Genomic DNA, 9,250 nt, shown 5'->3' with positions numbered 1-9,250 from the left:
CATATGAACGACTGTTTATTCTACTACACAATAGAAAAGACAGTCATAGTAGATGAACAGTCGATAATTGAAAGTATATTCATGGTTTCCATGGTGACCACGTTTGACCCCTTTTTACTCCGCCCATTTTGAAGTGAGTTGAATTAAATGGAATGCGTTACCAGATCTCAATGATATACTTTTTTTCTTATAATTATCACATAATACATACTATCTATTATGTTAGACTCATTAGAAAATAAAAGTATTTACGTCGTTCTTTGCACTTGAATGCAACAGAAGTGCAACCTGATAATGGAGGTTACCCCCAAGTAATGTGGATTTAGTTAGATAATTTGCAATTAATTAGCATCAATGCATTACACTGTAAATCATGAAGTACTAATTTAGCGCTTATAGTGCTTGTATAGTGACTGCACTTCGAGTGCTGATTTTCTAGTTCAAATTTGAACTAGAAAATCAGCCCTGGTAGTGCAGTCACTATACAAGCATTGAAAGTGCTAAATTAGCACTTCATTTTTGTCTCACCTGCGTAGCAGAGTGAGACTATAGGCGCCGCTTTTCCGACGGCGGTGTCAACATCAAATCTTAACCTGAGGTTAAGTTTTTGAAATGTCATCATAACTTAGGACATATACGGATCTAGGTCATTAAACTTAGACATAAGGTTGATCAAGTATCACCAAACATCCTGCATGAGTTTCAAGTCACATGACCAAGGTCAAAGGTCATTTGGGGTCAATAAACTTTGGCCGTTTCGGTGGTATCTATTGAATTACAATCAAAGCTTTAAAAGTTTTTGGATCTGATTCATGAAACTTGAACATAATAGTAATCAAATATCACTGAACACCGTGTGCAAGTTTCAGGTAACATGATTAAGGTCAGAGGTCATTTAGGGTCAATAAACTTTGGCCGAATTGGGGTAATTTGTTGAATTACCATCATAACTTTGAAAGTATGTTGGTCTAGTTCATAAAACTTGGACATAAGAGTAATCAAGTATCACTGAACATCCTGTGTGCATTTTAGGTCACATGACCAAGGTCAAAGGTCAATGAACTTTGGCCATAATGGGGGTATCTGTTGAATTACCATCATAACTTTGCAAGTTTATTGATCTGACTTTTGAAACCTAGACATAAGAGTAATCAAGTATCACTGAATATCCTGTGCAAGTTTCAGGTCACATGATCAAGGTCAAAGGTCATGTGAGGTCAATGAATTTTGGCAACATTGGGGGTATTTGTTGAATTACCATCCTATCTCTGTAAGTGTATTGGTCTAGTTCACAAAACGTGGAAATAAGAGTAACCAAGTATCACTGAACATCTTGTGCGAGTTATAGTAGTTTTCAAAGTCAGCACTGCTGCTATGTTGAATCGCGTGATGCAGGTGAGACGGCCAGAGGCATTCCACTTGTTTATAGTGTACCCTCCTGGGAAGAAAAGTGTCCCACAGTGGGTACCACAGTGTGGAACACAATGTGAAATCCCCATTACAATGTTCAATTTGAGCATTTCATCTACAGTGTGAATCACACATTAACACAGTCTACCACACTGTAAAAACTGCGGTGTTAAAACTGACACCAATTGGTGTTAATAGAGGACCTCACCCTGAGGTGTTAAAATTACACCCTAGAGATTGAATATAACACCAAAGAGTGTAAATGTAACAACCAAAGGTGTTGTAATAACACCTATAGGTGTAAAACTAACACCACTAAATTAACACCGGTGTAAAATAACTGGTGTGGTCCTCTATGTATACCAGTTAACACCACAGTTTTCGCTGTGCATGCATGTGAACACACTGCGAACAGCCATACTGCTGAGCAGTGATGTTGAGGCATCCACAGTGTGAAAATATCTTCAGATTGTCGAATTGGAGCATTTTAACAGTTTGAATAGTATTTCATACTCAGCACACTGCGATTGCACTGTGTTCATTCTAGCAGAATACTTTCTTTATTTTTATGATACTTTAGGGAACATTTGTACACTATTAACACTCAAAGGCTCGTATTCTGAAGGCGGGTTTAACTTAAACTCGGGTATATAGTTGTGGTTTAAGTATGGATAGCCAAGTGTTACATAAATCACTAACAGTAGAGATATCATATTTTAGCTCATTTGGCTCTCAAATCATTCATAATTGTCTAGGAAGTATAAAAAGATGATTGTGTTCATCATGGATGAATCAGGAAAGAGCACAGTAAACATAAGAAACATACAACTTAATATTTTTTTCTCAATTTTTGCTTTCCATAATTTTAGCACAGAGTTATACCATGCATGGTCTAAATTTAACCTGACTTCAGAATATGGGCCAAAAATACCATCAGCATACAGTTAAAGGGGCACTCCAGGCTGCAAATAATACGATGCCATAGTTAAAGATAAAGAAATATCAGACAAACAAAACACTAAAAACTTGATCAAAATTGAATCAGGGATAAAAAGTTTGACATTTTAAAGATCTGCATTATTTCAGTGAAACAGTTCTACGTATGTCGTCATGAATATTTAATGATCATCTTATGATGACATTCCCATATGTTCCTTTGTATTTCAGTATATGAAAACATAAATATTCAAACTTTGAAGTCCCAATTGGGTAAATTGAATTTTAGATCGATTGAATTCAAATAAACATTCATTTTCTTCCTTTTTTTCACAAAATATTATTTTCCAACATAAATTATGCAAAATCATTTGTCATAAACACACACGATGTATTTCTGAACGGGAGAAGGTGTTGTTCCTCGAAAGCAAAGGCCTGTGACGGAATGCGCCTGTAACACAAATACAATACACAATACAAAAAAAGAAGACGGGTAAGATGAAAAGAAAAAAAAAATAAAGAAAAGGGAAGGGGTCAAAAGAGGAAGTGGGTATGACCGTCCATGAACGGTCATTAAAGACATTTCTTTTCAATAGTTAATTTACTTGTTATTTATGCCTGTAGGTATTTTTTTCTTCTTCTTTTTGTTTCTTTCACAATTTTGATTTTGCTCATTTTGTAAAGCGCTGTGATACAATCATTGTGAAGAGCGCTTTATAAAAACTTATATTGTATTGTATTGTACAACGAATGTTGGTTTGGATAGGGCATCATCAACGATTGCACATAGTTCATGTTACCTAAACAAAACGAAGCAAAATGATGCGCGAATTCGAAGAACAGGGTCAATTTTGATAAATATGCCAAGAAACCTTGTATATCAACTCTTGGAATAACCTGGCTATTTAACTTAAAGGACAAGTCCACCCCGACATAAAGTTGATTTGAATACAAAGAGAAAAATCCCACAAGCATCATAATACTGAAAATTTCATCGAATTCGGATATAAAACAAGAAGGTTATGACATTTTTAAGTTTCGCTTAATTTCACAAAATAGTTATATGCACATCCCAATCGGTATTCAAATGAGGGAACTGATGACATCACTCACTCACTATTTCCTTTGTACTTTATAATGTGAATATGAAATATTTCAATTTTCTCCTCATCGTCCTGTGTATTTCTCCCTGAACATGTGGAATTCCATTATTTAACATTTTGTGCTTCAGGCAAGGAGGTCCTAACCGTCAAATCTGTAAAAATGTAAATATTGTATAATTCAAACAATAAAAAAAACAAAAGAAATAGTGAGTGAGGGACATCATCGATTCTCTCGTTTGCATGTGACTAAATTGTGCATATAACTATTTTGTGAAAAATAAGTGAAACTTTAAATGTCAGAACTTCTTATTTTACATACAATTTTGATGAAATTTTCAGTATTATGCTTGTCTGATTTTTCTTTATTGATTTAAATCAAAATTTTTCTGAGGTGGACTTGTCATTTAACCTCATTAAAATCGATATGCCCTTTATATTAGCGAAATATTATATAATTGCATTTTTTATTATTGATCATAAGTTTGTTTGCATTGAATTATTTACAAACAATTATGATTTAGCATAAACAGCTTCACGAAATTATGAAGATTCGATCAGCGTACATGATAAAGAAATAGAGGGTGGACAAACGATACATGTCATTGATGAAATGAAAGGAACAAAAGTGGGCCAAGTATTGACCCTTGCGGTGCTCCACATATAATTGTCCTGTATTCGGATTGTACACAGTTATTTGGTGCATTGTTTACGATTTGAAAGATAATACAAGATAATAGGTGAATGGCAGTTCCACGGATACCGAAGTTCATCAATTTTGACAGAAGTATAGTACATGTAGTATGATCAATAATGTCAACGCTTTAGATTTAGATTTAATGACGTTAATTGAATCCTGATAAAAATACATCAAATGGTCACGAGGTGATTTATTCACAAATGTTGTTTCCATTCTGTTTTATACAGGACCATTATGATTAGAAGATTCTGCGTTATCATGGCAACTATTTATGCAATGCGAATAATCACCGTCTTGTCTACGGCGTTGCCCGTTTTACCACCGCCAAGCGAGTGCTCTACAATAGTAAGTTACCTTTCAGGCAGTTCTTCGTTAGGGAATGTTTGCCCCTGCGTCGGGGACAGATCCAAGAACACATGAAATGTGTTAAAAATGCTGGTGAAATACCAATGAACAGCTAACATGGCTACACAGAAAAATTGTGGTGTTAACCGGTGTACATAGAGGACCACACCAGTTATTTTACACCGGTGTTAAATTGGTGGTGTTAGTTTTACACCTATAGGTGTTATTACAACACCTTCGGTTGTTACATTTACACTCTTTGGTGTCAAGTTCAAACTTTAGGGTGTATAATTTAACACCTCAGGGTGTGGTCCTCTATTAACCAATTGGTGCCAGTTTTAACACCACAGTTTTACAGTGTATAAGTTCTTTGCGAACCGGGACAGCAGTTTGCTCTAATTATAGGAAACCAAAACCCAAGAAGAGAAGTAATCTTATTGGAAAGAGTTAAATGAGAGGAACAATTAAAAAAAGTTCATCAAAATCGGTTAAGAAATAAGAAAATTATGGCAATTTGAAAACTCTTGTTGTACTTTCTATGGGCATCCTCAAATTGGCAAACGTGCTTCTAAATGGCTGATTTTGTGGACAACTCTTCATTTTTTGTACACAAATTTTCAGATTTTCCTCATCTTTCAAATTGCATCTTGCCTCCTTCTGAGCACAACATATGTCATGGGGAAATATAATCCACACCATATAGGTCAAGGTCAGGTGGAGATAATGTGAAATATGTAAAATAAAGGGGAAAATATGAAAATATGTGTACAAAACAAATGGAGAATTGTCCACAAACTCAGCAATTTTGAAGCACGTTTGCCAATTTGAGGATCCACATAGTAAGTACAACAATACTTTTTAATCGTCCATAACTTGCTTATTTCATAACTGATTTTGATGAAACTTTTTTTAAATTGTTCCTCTCATTTTACTCTTTCCAATAAGATTGCTTCTTTTTGGGGGTCTTGGTTTCCTTTAACTAATGCCCCTAAAACTGTAAAATGCTAATTTCCGCTTCACAGACTCTGTGCATGAATCTGATCAAATGTACTTAAAAAAAAGTTTAGCATGACAATGATTTTTTTACGTATGTTGTTGATTTATAAAAGTCTTATGCATTTATTTTTTTTCGACTTTTTGTTGTTCTTTCGATGGAAATTGTCGGGGACTTAATTTTGACTATAAACCAGATGGAATAATTAGATTTTAATTAGTAAGAGGAAAACTAGTGATACATTTTTTGGATTTTGGCTTAAAAACACTATTTGCATTGGATTTGTACGTAAATTCAAGTTTTAGACCAATTTTGGGTCTGCATTGCACTTATATGTGGGCTAATTTCGGATCCACGTACCCAGAGGTGGCGATTGTGGTCTCAAAAGTTGCGCGGGACGTGATATTAAAAAGTCAGCACGCGATGCCGTCAAAGAATTTCTCATGGGGGATTTATATCGAGGGGGCTGAATTAAATAGGGTTAAGCAGGGAACAACAATGTTGATTTTCACTTTCAACACGGTTCCTTTTTTCTAATTATTCAATAAACTGAAGCAAAAATACATTTTTATCGAGTGATTGGTTATAATTGATTTTTTTTTTAGATAATTGTTACTTTCATATTGTTATTATTTTCGTAGGAATTGGACACCCCTGCTAAAAGACTAAAGGTCGCACTCTTAGTTTGGATGAAGTCGGGATCCCGGTTAAGCGGTATCAAGATGTGCGGTGACTACATGTTCAGTGGCCACGTGACTTCTCTAACCGTTTTAAATCTTTTTATAATAGAATGTGAGTATCATGAGAATTTGAACAAGTTTGTTTAGATTCAACAGTTATAAAAAAAATCATCTTTTTCGAACGTATTGTTCAAAGATTATTACAGCTCTATTCAGCTAATTGATTGTAAGCACTTATGCATTGATGATAATGACAATTATAATAATAGTAGCAATGATACTACTGCTAATAACAACAACAGCAACAACAACAATAATATGATAATAATAATACCAGCACTGGATTATAGAATAGTAAGTCATTAACTAAGTAAAAAATGTATCATTGTATACCGATTGTATTGGGTAGTAGTAATGTCTTTGTTTTAGATAGGCATACTGATAAAGATTTGTACGTTTGTTATCATTCATTGATTCATTTCTAAATATTGTATATAGAGAGAGGGGGCAGGTATGAAGTACGATTCATTGTCTAAATCCAATGCTCATTTCATTCTTTTAATTCACTTATCAATCTGTCAAGAGATGGCGCTCTTTTAGTCCTACACTCAGAGCCATTGAGATTTCGCCCAACTCCGATTTAGGTATCACAAGCGCAAAACATAGACTTGTATATTTAAATGGCACTGTCAAAAAGATCGTAAGAAATAGAGATGAAATGAAGTGCCAGTATATCTGACAAAAAAGGGTACCTTGATATTATCGACATTTTAATTCGATTTGTATTATTGTTATACTGAATGCAGCAGAATATTATGTAAAAACAATTCTGTTGTGAAAACAGGAGGTATGGCAACAACGTACAATTTATGAAAATATTAAGTTTCTATAAATGCATACATCTGTTATATTATGATGTTTTGGATTCTGAATAAAGGAAAAACAAGCTTTAAAAAAATTAACACTTTATCACATTGAACTTGTGAAGTAAAAATACAATTTTTTTTCTTTTTCAGATTCGCCAGGTAGGTTATTTCCTATACGATTGTTGTCAACAGCTATCAACATTACAGGCTCTGTATTGATGGTAATAGGAAGGGGACATTATACTGTCGATGTCGTCATCGCGATCATCCTCGTCTTCGTAGTCTTTCATTATTACCATTCACAAGCAAGCATTTACGTCCTAACGAAGAGCAGCGAGAAGCTACGATGGTTTCCGTTCTTTTATTATTTTGAACGTAACGTTTGCCGAAAGGTTCCGAATGAGTACGAGATTCCCCGAATCTTGGATGCGCTTCGCAGTATTACAAGCAAAATAATGGGCAAAAGGCAGCAGTGAATTGATAATTCATTTTTTTTATCGTACAAACCAGTGCCTCGTGTTTCCAACGATGTAAGTTAAGGGAAACCATTTAAAGTGGATACTCACCATGGCGATAAGATGGTTTTAATTCAAAGAGAAAAATGTTTTTAAAAAAATATTGGTGAAGGCTTGAGGAAAATCCGTTAATATAATAGGAGAGTTACGGAATAAAATCTGTTTTAATATGTGACGCCGTATTCGAGTGGCTCCCACATACATCATGTAATATAAATTTGATTAGCATGTTTTTACTAAAGGTAAGGGATGTCAAATGATGTGTTTAGTAATATATATCCGCCTCAAAAATCAAATCACTTTCACATGACATATGGAGGAGCTGCATGCCCCTTCCTTAACATGCATGTCTTGTCACATTTCTTTTTTCTTAACAAAAATCTAGCGAATTTCTTTTAAAACTGTTTAAAACCCCAAACCAAATAAAAACAGACGCGAGATAGAAATATTGCAAATAAATATACATTTATATAATAAAAATACAGAAAAGCAACATATCGGTGGTGTATTCCTGTTCATGTTCGTGTTTATTCTTTTAAAAAATTTTACCTATTTACTATTCAATTTCCCAAAGCTATATTTCCGGTGTGTCTATAGTTTGACTCAAACAATTGTTAGTCAAATATTATGCTATAGATTGGCTTGTCCTTTTATTACTATTTTTTTCATTATAAAGGCTGCATTATGTATAATTGCTTCGTAATTACGGTAACTGCTGGGTAAATATCCAAGTAGTTTTTTGGTATTGAGTACTAAAGGCCCGGTTCCACTGCACTTACGGATGCAAAGGGGATGTAAAACGGAAAAGAATCTGGCCATCCGTTGAAAAACGTTATGTATCCGTATCTTTGCATACGTGTTTAATACGCTTTGTATCCATCGAGCATTCGTCCACTGTGATTTCAATGTTCGCCCATTTTGTAAATTATCTGGAGCGGATGAAAACGGATGGAGCCACCCCGAAATTTTGCTTGTCCCCTGTACCCGTTTTGAATACGGTTTGTGTCCGTCGGCCTGTAGTAGGACAAGGCCTAAAGGCCTGGTCACGCCGCCCGAGCGTTGTTGGAGCGGAGGTGGAGCGGTAGGGAAAGAGGGTCGAATTTCGCTTGCAAAATGGGGGGAAAAATCGAAAACATAAAAAAACAATCGAAATCGAAAATGGTGAACGGTAGCCAGCGGTGATGATTTTTTTTCTCTCCGCTCCACGACCGCTCCAACAACGCTCGGGCGGAGTGACCATGCCTTAAACGCCTGGTCACACCGCCCGACCGTTGTTGGAGCGGTCGTGGAGCTGTAGGGAGAGAGGGTCGAATTTCGCTCACAAAATTGGGGGAAAAATCGAAAACAAACAAACAAAAAACAATCGAAATCGAAAATGGTGAACGGTAGTGAGCGGTGATGATTTTTTTCTCTCCGCTCCACGACCGCTCCAACAACGCTCGGGCGGTGTGACCAGGCCTTAATATGCAATAATCGCGAACCTTGATCCATTCTAGAGGAATTTGGACACTACAGTGTACGATTTTTCCTATTGGTACTATTTATTAGTTACATGTATATACAGTTGAAGCCAGAAGTTTACATACACCCAGGAAGTCAAACATCATAACATTTACTGTATCTTATAAAATATCTGTGCTATCATGACGAATTTGATAGTCATGCCCCTTCATCACATTGTTTTGTCATCAGGAGCTGAAAAAT

The 9,250-nt window shown here is 35.4% G+C and overlaps 1 protein-coding gene across 1 annotated transcript; it reads left to right on the top strand.

Moving 5' to 3' along the window:
• Positions 1-4,374: 4,374 nt before the first annotated feature.
• Positions 4,375-8,648, top strand: LOC121405970 (sphingomyelin synthase-related protein 1-like). The gene is made up of 3 exons (XM_041596966.1): positions 4,375-4,491; positions 6,127-6,277; positions 7,182-8,648. The coding sequence occupies exons 1-3, from the start codon at positions 4,381-4,383 to the stop codon at positions 7,505-7,507; spliced, it is 588 nt and encodes a 195-aa protein (XP_041452900.1). The 5' UTR covers positions 4,375-4,380; the 3' UTR covers positions 7,508-8,648.
• The last annotated feature ends 602 nt before the right edge of the window (positions 8,649-9,250 follow it).

The sequence above is a fragment of the Lytechinus variegatus genome, chromosome 19 (genome assembly GCF_018143015.1).
Source record: "Lytechinus variegatus isolate NC3 chromosome 19, Lvar_3.0, whole genome shotgun sequence".
NCBI lineage: Eukaryota > Metazoa > Echinodermata > Echinoidea > Temnopleuroida > Toxopneustidae > Lytechinus > Lytechinus variegatus.
The sequence above is the reverse complement of the archived record's forward strand: the minus strand, read 5'-3'. Positions and strand labels throughout refer to the sequence as shown.

Excerpts from the sequence above, each read along its gene's own strand:
- LOC121405970 (XM_041596966.1), top strand. The coding sequence starts at position 4,381 with ATGATTAGAAGATTCTGCGTTATCATGGCAACTATTTATGCAATGCGA. Across the intron at positions 4,492-6,126 it reads CAAGCGAGTGCTCTACAATA|GAATTGGACACCCCTGCTAA; the intron begins GTAAGTTACCTT and ends TTATTTTCGTAG. Across the intron at positions 6,278-7,181 it reads AAATCTTTTTATAATAGAAT|ATTCGCCAGGTAGGTTATTT; the intron begins GTGAGTATCATG and ends TTTCTTTTTCAG.